The sequence below is a fragment of the Mus musculus genome, chromosome 5, assembly GCF_000001635.26.
Source record: "Mus musculus strain C57BL/6J chromosome 5, GRCm38.p6 C57BL/6J".
NCBI classification, from domain to species: domain Eukaryota; kingdom Metazoa; phylum Chordata; class Mammalia; order Rodentia; family Muridae; genus Mus; species Mus musculus.
The window spans coordinates 9,485,024-9,505,052 of record NC_000071.6 but is presented as its reverse complement, the minus strand read 5'-3'; the positions used below and the strand labels follow the sequence as shown (position 1 = coordinate 9,505,052).

The window sequence follows — 20,029 nt, the reverse complement described above, 5'->3', positions numbered from 1 at the left end:
GATCCAACATAATTAGAACACAAACTTAGCTATGATAGAAACTGAGTAATGAATGATTCTGATTGTCTAACTTGGGCTTGTATCAGTGTTCTCTTTAGTTGACTCTATGATGGAATTTATAACTGGACACTCATTAGCCAACCTCTCTTGTAGGTGCAGACGACAACAATGTGCATCTCCGTTAGCTTGAGTGGTTTCGTGGTCTTGGGCTGTTTGTTTGCCCCCAAGGTGCACATTGTCCTGTTCCAACCCCAGAAGAATGTGGTCACACACAGACTTCACCTCAACAGGTTCAGTGTCAGTGGAACTGCGACCACATATTCTCAGTGTAAGTATGGAACTATGAAGATTCATTCGTCAATAGCACCACTAGGGTAGCCAGGACATCAGGGCCCAACAAAGCTTGCCTATCCCCAAAAGTATCCCAGATCACCATTGATAAGTTCTATTTTGCATATTAAATTAGAATATATATCAGACTGAGCTACAGAGCAGAAGATTCACCATTTCTTTTGGTTCTGGGTAGAGTCTATAAAGGAAGAAAGACATTCAGCCCATTAATTCAGTTAAGCTTTTTGACCAAATTGTGTAGCCATATGACCAGCCTTCTAACTTTTTGCAATAGTCCCCTGGGATGCCTTAAGAGTGTTACTGAGTTGCCCTCTGGCTCACTTGACTCAATAACTAGAGGGAGGTATTCTCTAAAGAATCCTCAGTGTCAAGCACATGTTCATGAAAAGTGCAAGCAAGGAGATGTTAGAGGAACCTCGCATAGATCTTCCTGATTCACTGACACAAGTAATTCCTAGCTGAAAGCAGCTGAGAGACCTACATGAACAGGATTCCAGGATCTCTCCTCTGACCTCCATTCTCTCCCCTATTGACCAGTGACTGAAACACCGTTGTTCCAAAACACATGATTCCATGTTTTGAGTTTTCTAAAACACAAAGGTATCTGAAGCAGACAGCTTTTTAAACTGTTTTCAGTTAATTTGTGATACAAAGTAGTAGAAATTCACTTACAGAGGGTGAGAGAGAAGGGGATGGAGCCATAGGGGAGGGAGACCTTGGAATTCCAGAGACAAATGACTGCTTCAAAATTTTGCCTCCAATCACAGAGAGAACTTGAAAATACCTCAGCAGCATGGGGCAACAAGGGCATTAATGGCCCCCAGTTTCTCCAACAAAGTACTGAATATAACAATGTAATGGGCAACCTTTCCCCAGTATACAGAAGACTGACAGGGTGGGAGCCCACGGGTGTTCTGAGATGCAGGATTTACCCTTAGCTCCAAAGCCCCAGGCCACTGTGACTCAGGGATCCACATACTTTCTACTAAATTCTCTGGTTTCCCAGCAAGGAATTAAAACCTGTAAAATGGAGAAACACACTTATTTCTCAACAACTAACAACTAAACAAAATTTCTGTAGCTAGTCAGTTCAGACAATAAAAAACAAAAGCCTAGCAATAAAGATAATGTTATTCACAGACACACACTATCACTTAACCAGTAATTTTTTTTTTCCATTTTTTATTAGGTATTTAACTCATTTACATTTCCAATGCTATACCAAAAGTCACCCATATCCACCCACCCCCACTCCCCTGACCACCCACTCCCCCTTTTTGGCCCTGGTATTCCCCTGTACTGGGGCATATAAAGTTTGCAAGTCCAATGGGCCTCTCTTTCCAGTGATGGCCGACTAGGCCATCTTTTGATATATATGCAGCTAGAGTCAAGAGCTCCGGGGTACTTTAACCAGTAATTTTTTGTGATGGGCATTATGCTAAATACTTTGTGTGTGTGTGTGTGTGTGTGTGTGACATTTTATTTAATGTTCACAACTTTTGAGATAAAGAACCATGAACAGGGTCATGTGTTTTTAAAATACCTGAATCAGAACTAAGCAACAGTACTTCTGATGTCCAGCCAGTATACCTAGCTGCAGCATCATGCTACCTCTCCCAGAAAGCATGCAGGATTACTCCTGATGCTAGGTCCTTAATGGCTCTCACCAAGAAGAAACAATGACACCCACACTAGTCTGAATAGAAGTTTCCCTTGGGTCTGTGGATAGCTCAAAGTTCTATTGGCTCTTGGAGATTGATTAGAACAACTTAAAATAGTCTTTAAGTCATAAGGGACATGTGTAAACCAGAACTCAATAACCCAGACCTAGTAGCATGTTCTAATACACATGATAGAAATTATTAAATTCCTGAAAAAAATACTGCACCCTTTACCCAATCAAATCTCACCTTAGAAATTGTAAAATATACACTTACACAAAAATATTGAAAAGTATAGCTATACCAGACCCCTGTTGCTCTGTAAGCTTATTGAGTAATGGTCAAATTAGTGCTTTAAGGTAGATGTCTACTGAATGTAGTGTTTATCACAGTTATCTCCAGAGTACTTCCAGAGCCCATTGTTTCAATAGTATTGCCATAATTCATTTATCCCAACCAAGGAAGCAGTACTTCCTAGCAAAATGAAGAATTTATACAATATTCATTTCAAATTGCAGAAATAACAAATACATTCATCTGTAATTCTGTGTTTAATGTAGCTTAATTTTTGCAACTTTATTTTATCCTTATGATATCAGATATTACAAGTTCTAGTTTGTAGCTAAGAAAATTGAGAATTACTTGGGTGTGTAGATAGCTCAAAGCTCTTGTTTATTATTGGAACAACATAGTTTTTAAGTCTTTTTTATTATTATCAAGACAGGGTTTCTCTGTGTATCATTATAGAAATCTATAGTTTATAAAAATACAAGATTACATCGTAACTTAATGACAGTAGCAAAAACATTTCTTTAAGGCAGTAATCTTCAACTTTTTAGTGCTGTAAACTTTTAAAGTAATAATAAAATTACTATTTACCAAGGCAGGACAGAAACCATATGAAAACCTTACCTCCACTGAAAAGTGTCTTTGAAGACCTTTTCCTCAGGCTGGGTTGCTGCCCTCAATCAAAAAGGCAGTGAAGCTGGGACTTCCCACAGCAGAGAGAGCTGGCAGTCACATGACTGCTCTCAACCTAGATGGCACTGACACTGTAACCAGTCATGTGGCTGCCCTTAAGCAAGATGACACTGAAACTATAGCTCAGCCCACACCTTATCAAAGATGGTGTCAAAGCACATGTTTCTTTTTTCTTTTTTTTTTTTTTTTTTTTTTTTTTTTTTTTGGTTTTTCAAGACAAAGTTTCTCTGTATAGCCCTAGCTGTCCTGGAACTAACTTTGTAAACCATGCTGGCCTTGAACTCAGAAATCTGCCTGTCTCTGCCTCCCAAGTGCTGGAATTAAAGGCATGCGCCACCACCAACACCACCCGGCAAGGAACATGTTTCTTAAAACCAAGAATGGAACAACATTTATTTAGAGAAGCATATAGTAGCTATGTATTAGCAAAGAGATAAATAGTTAGATGTGAATGTGAGATCTCCTCACTCCGACTCCCAACACCACAGCAACCTCTGCTATAGCTCCCCTGCTCAGGTCTGAGTGTACAATCCAGTCACTGCCCAACATTACTCCTGCCACATCTGGCTTAGAGCTGGTGCAGACCAGAATGGAAAGAAAACAGAGATAAATAAAATTTAGGAAGTAGAAGTTTAAGTGTAGGCAGAGTGAGCTAAGTCTGAAGTAAAATCTGGAATGTGTTTTTAGAGCGGCAGGAGCAGGGACCAGGAAGGAGTAGTTGGAGGGCTGAAAGTAGGTGCTAGCATAGGATGGCTAGAGTGGCCTGAAGCTGGCAAGGGTGATGTGTTTATAAAAAGATAAAGAGGTATAAGATATGATCTATGGGGGTGTGGGGGGAGAGGATATAGAATAGAGTTTATTCAGGGGGAGTGAGAGGGCAAGAGGAAGGTCATCATTATATCTGGCTGCTTCATGCTGGCATTGGGGTGACGTGTCTCCAGGGAACCTAGAAGAATGGGTATGGGGGACGTTCATGCAGTCTTAGGAGAGTTTTCTGTTTCCTTGCTGTGTAGGGCCTGTGGAGCCATCTGAGAATAGGTCAGAAGGAACAGGTCCAGTAGAAGCGTCTGTGTCTGAGAGGAGATTGGAGCATCTGGAGGTTGCTTCTCTGGAGCTGTCCTGAATGTATTAAGCGCCTGGACTTGACAAGATTATTATAGGTAGAGACACATTATTATAGGTAGAGAATAAGATTAAGTATGTTTGGGAAAAAGAAAATTTTTCTTAGATGTACACTTGAAACCCAGAGGAATCCCACCCTCTGGAATAGGTAGCAAGTGGGAGCTTTAGGCAGACGGACTTCTCTGGATGGAGACTATTGGGTCCATGGGAGGTAGGTCTGAGTGGATTTTCTGAAGCTTATAAGTTTATAAAAGAGATAACAACATGATTTAACCACATGAACAGTCAAGATGAGCATTTGTTGTCCCTCAACAGAGGAATGGATACAGAAAATGTGGTACATTTACACAATGGAGTACTACTCAGCTATTAAAAACAATGAATTTATGAAATTCTTAGGCAAATGGATGGACCTGGAGGATATCATCCTGAGTGAGGTAACCCAATCACAAAAGAAGTCACTTGATATGCACTCACTGATAAGTGGATATTAGCTCAGAAACCTAGAATACCCAAGATAAAATTTCCAAAACACAACAAAATCAAAAAAGGAAGACCAATGCATGGATAGTTCATTTCTCCCTAGAATAGGGAATAAAATAACCATGGAAGGAGTTGCAGAGACAAAGTTTTGAGCTAAGAAGAAAGGATGGACCATCCAGAGACTGCTCCACCCTGGGGCCCATCCCATAATCAGCCACCAAACGCAGACACTTGATGAAAGGACCCTGATATAGCTATCTCGTGTGAGGCTATGCCAGTGCCTGGCAAATACAGAAGTGGATGCTCACAGTCATCTATAGGATGGAACACAGGGCCCCCAATGGAGGAGCTAGAGAAAGTACCCAAGGAGCTGAAGGGGTCTGCAACCCTATAGGTGGAACAATAATATGAACTAACCAGTACCCCCCAGAGCTCGTGTCTCTAGCTGCAAATGTATTAGAAGATGGCCTAGTCGGCCATCATTGGGAAGAGAGGCTCATTGGACTTGCAAACTTTATATGCCCCAGTACAGGGGAACGCCAGGGCCAAAAAGTGGGAGTGAGTGGGTAGGGGAGCAGAGCTGGGGGAGGGTATAGGGGACTTTTGGGATAGCATTTGAAATGTAAATGAAGAAAATATCTAATAAAAAAAGATGAGCCTTTTGTGAGCAGAAGGAACGAGAATTTCTAATTAAAAAGTTGGATCGTATAGTGGAATGCTTTATTAGGGTTAGACAAATTCATAGGAACTTAAATAATATTAGGACAGTGGCATAGCAAGAAGAGGGAGGCAAGGAAGTAACAGATTATATCTGTGAAAGTTTTTCTAGCTGTTGCCTTAGCTGTCAATGTAGTCAGAAGTCTGAGAAATAAGCAAAACTCTAGTAGTTATTTAAAAAATGACAGAGTCCTCTAGCCAACAGTTCCCTGTGGTCTCCGTGGTCTCTATGGCAACTTGGGCAGTCAGTCTGGCTTTCAAGTGCAGAAGACACAGGGTTTCTCTCTATGGAATGGATACACATGACATGAGAAATGACTTACCTTTATATTAGCCAAGTCGTTTGACTCAGGGTATCTGGTTTTGTCCACTGAGCTTTTCAGTGATTTTCATATCACAATCCAGGCAGTATCCTGTAGCTGTGTCCAGATCTTCTGAGACCTCATGGGGTTTTAAACTGCTAAAGACGTTAGGAATTCTGTCTGTCATAAACTTGATAATTAGCAAACTTCTGATAGGATTGAGGGCTCTGGTTATAACTGAATAGAATTTAATGGAAACATCATCTGTAAGTAACTTTGACAGGTTGTGTAGGTAGAGAAAAGTACATTGTTGTATTAGCAAAGGGACATATGGCTAGGACCAGAATATGAAAGCTGGCAGCAGTGGCATAAGATCATGGTGACAGAAAATGAGTTTGTCCATGCAGGTTCAGGCCTATGTCACAAACTGAGCATACAGGCTGTGAGAACAGGCTAGGAGTATGGGAGCATGGTTAGGTAAGTCCTTGGGCCTTTTTCCATTTACCAGACTGCTGGCAGTATGTATGAAGATCCCTTATAATATACGTTCGAAGACACCGTAGTACCCATTGGGGACCTATTGGATTATTTGTATCAATATCCCAAGAATAATTCAATAACCAAAAATTCCAGCCAGGCTAGAGGTGCTAAGTCTTCACTAAGACCCCCTAGAGGTTATATGCAGTAAGCTCCTAGCTTACCAGAAAGCATTTCTACCCTAGGCCTAGAGATTTCTTAAACAGCTGCAAGAACCTGGAAGGAGAGGGGTACGAGAGCCACTTTTGAGGGGTATGGTCACCCAAGGGTGGATGTTCTAACTTGTAGGTCAGCCAGAAAGCCAGTCATAAGGACCAGGTCATTGAAATGTGTGTGTTCGAGGGCTTGTTTGGGGGGGGGGGTGGTTAGGTCTGGTATCAGGAAATGTGTTTGTTTGGGCCTGCCCGACTGTGTAATCCACATGGCAAAGGCTGGGTGGCAGCAGTTCCTGTTGAAGAGGTCTATGAATCTCACAGCAGCCAGTAGGTGGCAATGGTTCTGCTTGGCAGGGCCTTGGCATGTTTCTGGGCAGCACCATGTAGGCGCTGCAGCACCTGAGGTGGTGGCACAGCATTGTGGGGCTTGGTGGCTGTAGCTTTGAACCGCAGTCGCTGGCCCACAGGTAGCAGCCCCAGGGCCAGTGGGTCAGGGCAGAACCATGTTATGGTCCAGTGGCAACTGAGGCAGAGGCATCGAAGGTTGGGTCTATGCCTCTGTAGGGCATGATTTTCTACTAGCAGCCAGAAGTCTCTGCCCAATGTTTCTAGCTGTTGGAGTGGTGGAGGACAGAAGAGGGGGGAAGGAAGCACTGGAAGTAGAGTGTTCCATATCCTAGGAATATGTTTGTAGCACACAGCACTGCTAGCCTTTACTTTTTAAGTCCCCAACAGAGAGGGACCAAGAAAGAGAGGGAAAGAGGGAGAAAGGGAGGGGGTCCCTCGGGTGTGCAGGAAGGTGGGGAGGTGGAAACATTAGTGGGCTGAGGGAGCCAAGTGCAACAGCCAGGCTGTGCAAGAGGGATGCAGAGCTGAGAGTAAAAGGAGGAGGGCAGCAAGTAGGGTCCCTGACAGGGGGCAGAGCCAGACCTGCTTCTTAGGCAAACCAGCTGAAGCAGTAGCTGCAGCAGGTCGCAATTGAGGAAGGGAGAGGGGAAAGTCTGTGTTACAGTTCATTAGTGAGAAAGTGCCAGTTTAGCAGCAATGTAGAGATATTCGTTTAGACCAAGACATCCCATTAAATAGGGACAAAGGCAGTGAACACTGAACTATAGGTGAGGCACATGGGGACTGGGCACTAGCGCTCAGAGCCGGTGCTGCTGAGCCAGAGAGCAGTTGTCCAGGCCTAGCCTGGAATTCTCAGCCGTGAGAAAGAAACTGTCACAAAGGGAGGGAAATCTCACCCAAGGAAAGAGTCCTAAAACAAGGGTCAGGATAGCACCGGAATAGCTCTGAGCTCAAGAAATCTTCCCTGGGACCATGCAGATGGTCAGTCTGACCAGTGGGGGATGGAAGGCTTACCAGTTCTGGGCTAGAGAGAGTGGATCTCCTGTGGTAGCTGAGGTGGGATGCAGAGTTTCTAGGTCTGAGTCACAGCACCAAATGATGTGTTTATAAAAAGATAAAGAAATATAAGGTGTGTCTTGTGGAGGGGTGTAGAGGTGTGGGGGAAGGGGATGTCTCAGATGGCCCATGAGGGACCAGCTACACGATGGTACAGTATAGAATAGAGTTTATTCAGTCACGTGGAGGGGAGTTAAGAGGGTAGTAGAGGCAGAGAAAGGCAGAAAGAAGTAGAGGCCAGCCATGACCACGTGGAGAGAGAGGGAAGGAAATAGGGAGAGGGGGGGAGCAAGAGAGCAAGAGGCAAGAGAGAGAGGAGGGGGCAAGCAGCCCCTTTTATAGAGAGCCAGACCTACCTGGTTGTTGTCATGTAACTGTACAATGCAGCATACCAGCTATGTGCAGTGCACAAAGTATAAGCAATCAGGAGATGTTATAAAATGTATGGGAGATGGATGTAGTTACAGAACAACACCATTTTACAAAAGGGACCTGCTCATATATTCATGTCTGTGGTAGGGAAGGGCACAGGGAGGATCCTGTAACCAATATTTTACAGACATCCAAAGACAAATGTAACACTTGTTTTCCAATAAGTGCTATACTGATAATTTATTCCATTGGATGATTGTTAGTGATGCTATTGCTGATTTTGGATTTTCTCCATCAGTAAAAGAAATACACCTCATTAACCCAGTCACAAAAGAAGTCACTTGATATGCACTCACTGATAAGTGGATATTAGCCCAGAAACCTAGACTACCCAAGATACAACTTGCAAAACACAACAAAATCAAGAAGGAAGACCAACTTGTAGATACTTCATTCCTCCCTAGAATAGGGAATAAAATATCCATGGAAGGAGTTGCAGAGACAAAATTTAGAGCTAAGACGAAAGGATGGACTATCCAGAGACTGCCCCACCTGGGGATCCATCCCATAATCAGCCACCAAATGCAGACACTATTGCATATGCCAGAAAGATTTTGCTGAAGGGACCCTGGTATAGATGTCTCATATGAGACTATGCCAGTGCCTAGCAAATACAGAAGTGGATGCTCACAGTCATCTATAAGATGGAACACAGGGCCTCCAATGGAGAAGCTAGAGAAAGGACTCAAGGAGCTGAAGGGGTCTGCAACCCTATAGGAGGAACAACAATATGAACTAATCAATACCTCCTGGAGCTTGTGTCTCTAGCTGCATATGTAGCAGAAGATGTCCTAGTCGGCCATCATTGGGAAGAGAGGCCCCTTGGTCTTGCAAACTTTATATGCCCCAGTACAGGGGAAAGCCAGGGCCAAGAAGTGGTAGTGAGTGGGTAAGGGAGTTGGGGGGGGGGGAGAATAGGGGACTTTTGGGATAGCATTTGAAATGTAAATGAAGAAAATATCTAATAAAAAATACACCTCACATAGCTGAGAGCAAATAGAGAAGAAGCAGAGCTGTCTACTTCTGTCTTTAATGTTTAGTTATTTCTACACAAGTTTCATAGCCCAAAGGGTTTTAAACAACAATTTGTCACCTCCTTTGGCTTTGTGATTCGGGAATTCAGCCAGGCCTTGGGTGGGCAGCTCATCTGCTTCATAATGCCTTTCTTGGCATCCTCCTGCGGTGCTCCTGCGGAGACTGAGTTGATCTGGAGGCAGCATCTTAGTCTCACACCTATGCTTAGCACCCTGGTGGGAAGACTCCCCACATGAGCTTTCAGAGAGTATGCTCTGGGAAAGCACCAGCCAAAACCTGCCAGCTGGGGAACCCACACATGATGGCCTGTGCGGTATCTATTCAAGGATAGGACACGACCTGCCCAGATTTTAAAAAGCAACTAAAAGGGACTAAACCAACTCCCAAGAAATCTGTGGATGCTTTTTATTATGCTACACTCTCCAAATCCTAAGTGACCCCAGTGCTGAACTCTTTCAGGGATTGGAGTGGCTTCAAGGAACAGCCAAATTAATTCCTCCTTTGTTCTTTGTTGAGACAGTGGAAGGCAGATACAGCACATCACTTTGGAGCTTTGGTCAGACTCTTCTCAGAAGCTAAGGTCATTATCAACAAGAAAGTATCTGTTTATATAAAGTTGCTATAAACACAGAAAAGTATGGCCAAACTCAGATGTCAGCATGGAGGTAGGGTTATGAATAAAGGCATTTGAAGGAACTCACCCCCAAGAAATATTCTGTATATTGTTATGGCTAAAAATCCTTCTTTTTTGTATCTATTTTATTATATACAGTGGAAGTCAGAATAAAAATAGAACTTAACTCTTCTTTAATTAGACCCACGGGTTAATGACTCCCAATTGATTGTATATAAATAACCTATTTGAAGTAGAGATTTCTTGACTCCACTCAGATATGCTGATTCCTATAATCTGGGACAAAGACAAAATCTGGCTTATAACAGAAAACATAAGCTTTTCAACAGAGGTAATCCAGGAGGCAGTTTCTGAGAAAGTAACAGCAAGCATGCTTGTTGGCTTCATCTCATATTAGGCAGCTCAGAGAGAGCTTAATTCATGACCTTCAGAGTGGCGCTGACCCTGGATTCAGACAGCAGCAATCCCCATGCTTTGCTCCATGATACCACTGGCCACATACCTGTGCAGGTATTACCTGGGATACCAGTGGCCACATGCTTATACAGCTGTTTCCTAGGCTCCCACTAGAACTCTCCATGGAAATCATTTTGAGAACAGAGTCACCTGGCCACGCAAGGACTGCTCCTTCCAAGGGAAGTATAACTTAGAGCTCTTGACATCTTAAACTCATTTTTTCAACGCTGCTCCTACACCCACCCACTTCAGCAAACACCTTATATAATGAAATTCCAAAGAAAAGAGGCCACTCTTTACTCTGTTCTGCTTGGGAGTAAAGGAGATTCTTAGAGCTGGTTCCCAAAGATAAAAAACCAAGACAACATACTGGGGGTGTAAGTGGAAGGACATAATGTTGAAGGAGACACAGTAGACATATTTGAGTTTATACAGTGCAAAACCCTTTGGGAGCTATACAGGTCAGACAGACAGCACTCAAATGGTTTAGAATCAGCATACATCAGCATTGAGGTGAGAAATGAAGTGTGCCCTATGGTTTTACAGAGCTATTAAGTATGCAAACTTGGTCCTATGGGGGTGTATAGTTCTCTTTCCCAGAGTGATCATGTACATGTAGAAACGTCACTATCATTACAATTAGCCAAGAGGCTTCGAGTAAATAATGATGCCCAGATCTGGGTCTTAGAGGAACTCTAGCCAGGTGCAGACTGACTTTCTGTCCAAATTTTACTCCGAAAGTCAGCTGTCTTTGTGGTAATGTGTGGGTTGCTCCATTAATAGACACTCGTCTTTATCACAAAGCATTTCTACTTTGCAAAGTGAGGTAAATAGTATAAAGAGATTAACTAAACAGTTTCCTAGACACATTGCCTAAATTTCTAGAGTGGCAGCAAGAGAAAGTCAGCAGAAGAGAACAAAAATTTGTGTTTACTAATGATTGTGTCTTTGACAGTATTCTAATGGGCAGAGCACACAGCACTGTTGAGATCTGAATGCAACTATAAGCTTAAATATACCATGTAATGCACAAATTCCTTCTCTACAATGAAACTCCAGAAAAATAATGGTATCATATGCCTTACACTGTAGATTCAAAAAGTCTCATGATGACACTGTGTAACAGCCTGGCCAGACAAGTCAACAAGTTATTGGTAACACACAGTGAGTTGACGGTCATCCCCACCGCAGGCAGAATTATATTATAAACATGGATCATTGGAGAATGCATGAGGAGCCTAGAGCTCTCAGAAAGTTAAGCCATCTCCTTGCAGGCAAAATAAACAAAGTGCATCCAATTCAAATAGATGTCAATCTATGCTTCCCTTTGAAAAGTCCACAGCAGCTGAGAATTTCAGTGCAACTCTTCCACATCTTCCTTCAGAGAGGATGAGAACTGTCTGCAGTGATCATAAGTAAGCCTACAAGGACTAGAGGCTTCTGCCTCTTCTTCCTCCTGCTTAATATTGCCATTGTATTCAACTCATAACTACTCTTTTCCAGCGCTTAGTCTCTTTACAATGTTCTATAAGAGAAATGATCACAGAGACTTGAGCTGCAAAAGCTACTAATGATCATTTAGCCAATAACTGCAATTCAAATGAGTATGCCAAAGCCTTCCCCATCTCATAGATGCTTTGAGAAATTTGGTAAATCAAGTCATACATAAAACTCTCAAAAGGCCGGACAGTGGTGGCACATGCCTTTAATCTCAGCACTTGGGAGGCAGAGGCAGGCAGATTTCTGAGTTCGAGGCCAGCTTGGTCTACAGAGTGAGTTCCAGGACAGCCAGGGCTACACAGAGAAACCCTGTCTCAGAAAACAAAAACAAAAACACAAAAAAACACAAAAAACAAACAAAAACTCTCAAAAGATGTTTGATGACTCTCCTGGCTGCTCTGGATTTTCTACCTTGGCTCAGTTGGGGAAAAAAAAAAAAAAAAAAAAGGAAAGCTAGTCTGATCATGTAAATCTTAGCATCTGAAAAATGAATGGTTTAAAACTTTCTTTCAGATTCACACTCAGCAGCATCTTATTCTAGGGTCCTGGAAACAGATCCTCTTTCCTTAGCCAGCCCATGTCCAGAAGCCCAACACCATAATCATCATATCCATTGCATACTGTAGATGTCTACAGCACCACAGGACACAGGGACAAAGCAGATAGTCCAGAAGGCAGACCCAAAATGTCCCCAGAAAAAATAACTCGATGGGAACAAATAAAAGAATATCATTGGTGGTAACTGAATGTTTCTGTCAAAGGTAAGCTTTCACTCAGTAGGTGGTCCTTTAAAAGCAAGTGTTTTGGATTAAATTACATCACATCCCCCCTTCCTGTGTTGTATATTTGAACAGGAAGCAACACAGAACAAGTTCCTGAACCAAAGAGTTCAAAAATTATATTAGAATTATCTAAGTAAACACAGTTTATGTAGCCCCAGAGTTATTAGATGTCTTTAGGTATAGTGCACATATTCAGAATTAGTGAATATACTAACTTTAAAAAGAAACTGTGTTTATTGTCAAACTCTGTCCATAATTTGCTTTAGAAGATGAGTACCCTAGAACAAAGCAAGCAAAAGACCAATTTGCTTCATAAATTTACCTTCCCTACTTCTCTTTCACTGTAAATGAAATTATCTAGCCACCAAACCCAGACACTATTGCATACGCCAGAAAGATTTTACTGTATTGCTGTCTCATATGAGGCTATGCCAGTGCCTGGCAAATACAGAAGTGGATGCTCACAGTCAGCTATTGGATGGAACACAGGGCCCCCAATGGAGGATCTAGAGAAAGCACCCAAGTTGCTGAAGGGGTCTGCAACCCTTTAGGTGGAACAACAATATGAACTAACCAGTACCCCCAGAGCTCGTGTCTCTAGCTGCATATGTAGCAGAAGATGGCCTAGTCGGCCATCACAGGGAAGGGCAAACTTTATATGCCCCAGTACAGGGGAATGCCAGGGCTAAGAAGTGGGAGTGGGTGGGTAGGAGAGCAGGCTGGAGGGAGGGTGGAGGGAACTTTCGGGATAGCATTTGGAATGTATATAAAGAAAATATCTAATAATAAATAAATAAATATAAAAAATAAAAATAAAATTTAAAAAATAAATGAAATTATCTGGAATATCTCTAAATGGGGATATTTGTGGGACCATAGAGCAGGAAAAATTTCTCCACATGGGAAACAATGAGGTGTGTGTGGAACTTCTACCTCACCTGGTATGACTGCAGAAGCTCTTAGAGAGGATCCTCATACCAGGGAAATGTACTAGGCACTGGGACCTGTGGTCATGATGAAACATAAACTATACTCACAGTCCTGTCATGCTAATGTGTCAGAGAAGGAACACAACCAGATTGTTAAGACATCGTGAAACAGGTGTTAGTGAGAAATGTAAAAACAAACAAGCAAACAAACACTGCCTTCCATGGGGGAATTGACCAACTCCATCCGGCATGTCAGGTGGAAAAGTGACCACTGTTTATAACATGGCTTGGGGTGGCTTCTTTGCTAGGTAACATTTTGCACAAAGACATGAAGGAAACATAGGAATAAGGATATGCTGATATCTGAAAGAAAGACACTGAAGGTGTGGTTACAGCAAGCCCAAAGTTGGGGCCAGGGCATACCAAGAAAGCCACTGTGGCTAGAAGAAAATGGATAAAGAACATTGTAGGAACTTTTGCCTTTCTATCAAAAGAAACCAAACAGCTCTAGGCACTTTCAGAGGTGTGGCATGAGCTGACCTTCCAAGCCACTGTGTCTACATGAGGGAACAGCCACACAGAGAGCAGACTGAGACTACTACATTGTCCAGACGCTGGTGGCTCAGACTTGGCTGAGAGAAATGGAAACTAATGAAATATTTAGATGCTGTATACCATTTGAATGTGGAGTTAACAAGATTAGCTTCACCAGACAGCACAAGTGTCTGGCTTAGTCTTCTCAAGTTTAACACTTCAGATTCTGATCCCTAGGTATACCTCCTCACATTAGGGGACTCTCTCAAAGTGAGTGAGCTTCTGATACTTGAATGAGCTTTCATCCACACTTAGATAGGACAGGAAGAAAGAAGAAAGGAAGGAAGGAAGGGAGGGAGGGAGGGAGGGAGGGAGGGAGGGAGGGAGGGAGGGAGGGAGGGGAGAGAAAGAAAGAAAGAAAGAAAGAAAGAAAGAAAGAAAGAAAGAGAGAGAGAGAGAGAGAGAGAGAGAGAGAGAGAGAGAGAGAGAGAGAGAGAGAGAGAAAGAAAGAGGAAGAGGGAGAGGGAGAGAAAGAAAACATTGCTGGGCAACTCAAAGGTGGATAGGAATAGATAGCCACTTCTATGCTTCTGGAGGGAAAACAGTGAAAGGATATTACTAAAACTCTGTATGTATCATGAGGTAACAGTGGAGTGAGGTAGGTTGTTTAAATTAAGTGAAATCTCAGCTCATACAGAATTAAAATGTATCACAAGTAACAAAAACTGAACATAGCCTATCTTTTCTCTCCATGACTCATTTCTCAGAATAAAGAGATCTTAGCTTTTGTGGAACCAAAAATCCCATTTGGAAACTACATCTTTATTTTGCACCTTGTTTGATATTAATAGTTTTAGATCACTATTTGAATCAGCAAAAGTAAATACTTTTTGAGAATTCTGTCCAGAATTACCCCCAATGTCTTAACAATTAACAGCCTGCCTTCCCCTTGAAAAATCCACAACAGCAAGACTGCAACATTTCTGTGTAGCAACACATCATGATCACCAGATGAAATTCTTACAGGGGATGGGTAACATTGAAAGGATGAGTAAGAAAACATATTTAAGGACAAAGGAGGACAAAGAGGCATACAGTCAATAGATACTGAATTCTATAACTACTTAATAAACATATAAGCTAGCAGATATCCTAGAAAAAATTACTTGAGATCACTAAGAACAGAAAAACTAAAAGGATAGCAGCAAACAGGGATGTCTATTCTGCTGAGAAGTACATTTCCTTCCAAATATGATACACTAAAAAGTTAGTTAAGACTTTGATTCCCAAAGCCAGTCTCCAAGTCAGTTAACTAAAAGACTTGACATTAAGAATAATCCATTCAGTGTTGATCAGCAGCCCAGTTACATGAAAGAGTCATCGTTTTCTCCAGGCCTGTCCAGCCTATGAGTGACTGGTAAGGGGAAAGTGGATTTCATGTGAGGAGACAAAGCTGCCACATGGCTACTCTGATCAATGTAGCCTAATATCTGTGAAGTAAAATGTGTATTTTGATGAGTGTAAATTGTCCATTTGTGATCAAGGGTGGAGCACATAAGGTCTTTCCCAGCTATTTCCACTGTTCACTTTGAGTGGCAAGAAGTACCACTGTAGCCTAGAGCCGCCCAAGTCTGCGGAAAACCTACAAGAAGCCCGCATGCTTATTGTTTCTTGCAGAAAGAACAATTCTAGATATCTGCTAAGTCACACTTAAGAAAATGGGCTAAACATACCATTAAAAACCTCATGAGTTCATCAGAACAATAGCAACAAGGCCCATTACAAGAACACACACACAGAGCTCTCTATCTACAGAGACAGAGACAGAGAGAGGGGGAGGGAGGGAGGGAAGGAGAGAGAGAGAGAGAGAGAGAGAGAGAGAGAGAGAGAGAGAGAGAGAGAGAGAGAGAGAACATTTTGCTTTTGCACACATTTTACTACCCTGAGAAATAACAGATGGGCTAATATGGGAGCACATGTAAAATATTTATGAAACACAAAGTAATTGAGATGGTAAACTCATAAAACAATAAATTCTCCTACTATATTCAGCAGCATATGCAAGAAGTGAGGTTTAAAAAAAATAATAATAAAATGCAATGGCCAAAGCTACAGAGAAACAGTAAAAGAAAAGCAGAAGGCTACAATGTGGTGATCTCTTCAATGCACTGCATAGGGTCTAGAGGAAAGTTCCTTCAGAAAGAGGGTAAGAGACTCTTAGCTGTTCTGATTTTGTGAGGAGATCTTGAATTTGTATTTTCTTCTTCAGAGTTTGAAGCATTCTCACAGAAGGTGTTTCCATTAATATCCCTGTAGAGCAGAGGCATACTCAGAGTGCTCTGTGGACTCCCGTGGTAATGTCCATGAGTACAGAGTAGAAGAGTATTTGAAGCCATGCAGCCCCCTATCTTTGTAGCCACTGCAATCCCTGTATAGTCAGTCTCAACCAATTGGTGAATGCAGGAGGCAAAACTGATATAAGTATGCACTTCAGAGAACAGAGTACCATCACGTTCTACAGCAGGCTGGGGACGTCAGAACAGCTTTATGAAATGGCCTCAAGAAAAGTATAGAGAGGGCCTGAGACTAGATAACGGAAGCAAAGGTTTCAGCATGTCGGACCTTTGGGACTTACCCCCATGATCTATCATTTCCTCTTCAATCTCTGAAAAGTCTACAAAGATATAATAAAACTTTATCCTAGAGAAGATAAAGAAATTGGTCAAAATGTCGAAAACAGCAGGCCTGCTATCTGGGCCTCTCAACTTCAACCAGAATTCAGTTATTCTTTGCCAGAATAACTGGTATAATTACCTCAGTGCTACATGAGATGCAGAAAAGTCACCTGTCCTAACAAGGCCATCTTTTCAAGAAGCTCATATTCCAGGTGTAGGTGTCACAAAGGAGCTATGTGACGATCAGAGAGAATGTTCCTGGTAGGTGCTATGGCTATAGCAAAGGCACAAATTTTGTTAAATGTAATTGTGATAGTAATTATATTTAATATATGGAAACAAAGCAAATCGGGTAAACATATGTGTGGTATGTGAGAAATCCAGAAAGGCAGGCACAGTCCAACTATTTGTGATTTCTAAACTCAAGTTAAAGCACAAGGGGAAGCCACTGGAAGTGTCTATGTAAGTGGCTAATATTTTAAAACTCAGATGTGCCTCAGTATCTAGGAAACTGGCTTCAGAACACCCACCTCCAATAACCTGCAGATGTACATGTCTTTTATAAAATAACATACTTTTACATAACCTATGCACATCTCCAGTGAACTTGAGATCATCTCTAAATTTTTTATCACAGCCATTTACAGTGTATATGTTGTATATGAGTTATTGGTGGAAGGCAAGAAAAATTCTAAACATCCTCAGATGCCTTTTTCCCCCTGAATATTCTCAATCTATGGTTGGTTGAGTCTGTGACTATGGAACCACAGGTATGGAGAGCTGATTGCAGTCTTGTTGCCATGTAGAAAACATGACCAGGAGAAATGGAAGTAGTATCTCCCAGGCCTGTCAGTCTCTGTACACACATACTTAATTAACAGAGCTTACCCAAGGTGGGAATGCAGAGGTGGCAATAGTTGAATATGAAGTTAGAGCAAATAGAACCTGATGATATAGGTTGCCATGGGACAAAAAAAAAAAAAAATCAATCAATCAATCAATCAATCAATCAATTAATCTATGCAGGGTAAATTTTGAATTTTAGACTTCTGGTTTAGGTTAGAAGACAGATCATTTACTGAGGAAAGGCATGCTAAATGAGGAAAGCCTACACAAAAATCAAGAGTTCTTTGGACACCAATTTTGAAATGGCAATTAAATATCTACATGAAGATGTTAAGCAAACAGCTGATAGAGAGCTTTTAGAACGCGCACAGATGAGTGGCTCGGAGCTCCCTCTGCTTCCAGGGTTTTGAGCTTCACTCATCTCTTCTTTTACTTTACTTTCACTAATTCTATCAAAGCTTTAGCTTATCACCTGGCTCCAGTCATTTCAGCTCATAGTCTTCAAATGTGTTTTCATATTCAAATTACTGAGTTGAAAAACTTCAACTTGACTACCTGTGGACCTGCTACAAGATGTCGTCAGTGCCCTAAATCCAGTGACTGCTCCCTCAGAGTGCCGCGTAAGCTCCAATCTCACTGTACACACCTTTGCGTGTACAGAAATTAATATGCGAAAAGCAATGTATGGGAACATCGTCTGCTATCAGACAGGAACACTTTAGGAAATTAACTCATATGTCTTTAAGGAATAGGCAGATGCTTTCATTATAACCAGGTTTGTTCTGGTGACCCAGTTCCAGTCATGAGAATATATGTTAGTATAGATGCAGAGACATTAAAGGTGACATAAGTTCACTGTAACCTAGTCTCTTGACTATATGGTTTTATGCCAATAAAGAACAAGGCTCCTGTTTATGTCCCTATTCAGTGAAAAGACATCAGGGGCAAAATAAATATATTATGTGAATAAACGTCATATAAAAACTTTAGTAACAAGATGTTAATAGAAATGTATCTGAGAAAACTGGGTGGTATGAAAAGAGTGAACATACATTACTATCTTACAAAGGCACCATGACAGTGTGAGCACCATTGTCATAACAAAAGCACCTTCTCTTTGGAATGTCTTCATTTCAAGTGTTGTTAGGGAGCCAAAGTTGTCAGCATTCACAACTGCCAGCGTCCTCACAGAGACCATGCAACACATGTATACTGAAGTCAGACCTGTTTCCTGAGGCAGCAGAGTTCACACAAGACTCCTGGGGCCATTCACCCCTGATCAAAGTGCAAAACTAATTACAGTTATTGACCCAGGAAATAACTTAATCACCTATAAGAAAATTATAGGGCCATTCACTTTTTTCAGTGTATTTTTACCATATTATAGATTATTAAGTCTAATTTTTAGCCCACAGAGATTTCTTCCAGAAAAATTATGCTTATAAATAAATCCCCTTTCCAAGAGGAATGACATGAATAGAGTCATGTCCTGGATACAAATTAAGGAGAAGAAATATTTGCAGAGTGTATCTACTATAGCATAAATCACTAAGCATTCTCCAAAGCCATGTTAAAATGGAGGTTTGACCTAATCTTAACCCAGTGTCTGGGATTATTTATGACATTAACTAAGTGTCCTGCTTAACTAAGTCTTGTGTCCCACTTTGTTTTGCAGCCTCTGCAAGCACATATGTCCCGACAGTGTGCAACGGAAGGGAAGTCCTGGACTCCACCACCTCATCTCTGTGATTGTGACTCGCAGTTCAGTTCTGTTTATAGGCTGTTAGACGAAGTGCTCACATGCTGCTCCAGAATATGGAAACAGAACAAAAACAACAACCCTAGTACCTTCTTTTTTTTTTTTTTTTTTTTAGAAACAGTAAAATAAATTATTTTTGAGGACTGTATGGTATATAGTGATGTGCTACAACTTTCTAGGCTGATTTTAGTGCCCCTATTAACAGCCCCTCCCCAGGACATGGAAATAACCATTGTTTACAGAGCTGAGCATTGGTGACAGGGTCTGACAGGGTCAGTCTACTAAAAGAAAACAAAACAAAACAAAAAAAACAAAAACAAAAAAATAATACAGTGGCAATATTAGGTAACCTTTTTCCTATGAAGTCTTTTGTAGGTTCTTGTTGTAACTAATATAGGGTGAGTTTCTACGTTGTATATTAAAGTTACATTGCGTGTAACAGAACGTTTTTCTCAGTACAAAATAAAATGCATCTGTATTAATGTAAAGATAACCAGAATAAAACCTTCAAGGTTTTCAAGCATGGTGGATAACAGTTTGTCCTTTTGGATCACTCAAGGTAATTTGAATATGTAGATATCAAGTCCCGTTCTCCTGTTAATGCTGGAAGTAATTGTCTAACTGCGCTTTCCTTCACACTCATATTCTGGGTCAGATTCGAGCCATGCAGAGTGTTGTGAGTGGAATTCTACTTTTCTACGGATCATAGGGGTGAGAAATTGGCAAGGGGGTGA

The 20,029-nt window shown here is 41.5% G+C and overlaps 1 protein-coding gene across 1 annotated transcript in view; it reads left to right on the top strand.

Moving 5' to 3' along the window:
- The window catches only part of Grm3 (glutamate receptor, metabotropic 3), a 240,117-nt gene extending 220,300 nt beyond the window's left edge, over positions 1-19,817 (top strand). Inside the window, exons 5-6 of the mRNA NM_181850.2 lie at positions 154-328; positions 19,212-19,817. Coding sequence (NP_862898.1) covers positions 154-328; positions 19,212-19,285 — 249 coding nt within the window. The 3' untranslated portion in view covers positions 19,286-19,817. The remainder of the gene's footprint in view (positions 1-153; positions 329-19,211) is intronic.
- The last annotated feature ends 212 nt before the right edge of the window (positions 19,818-20,029 follow it).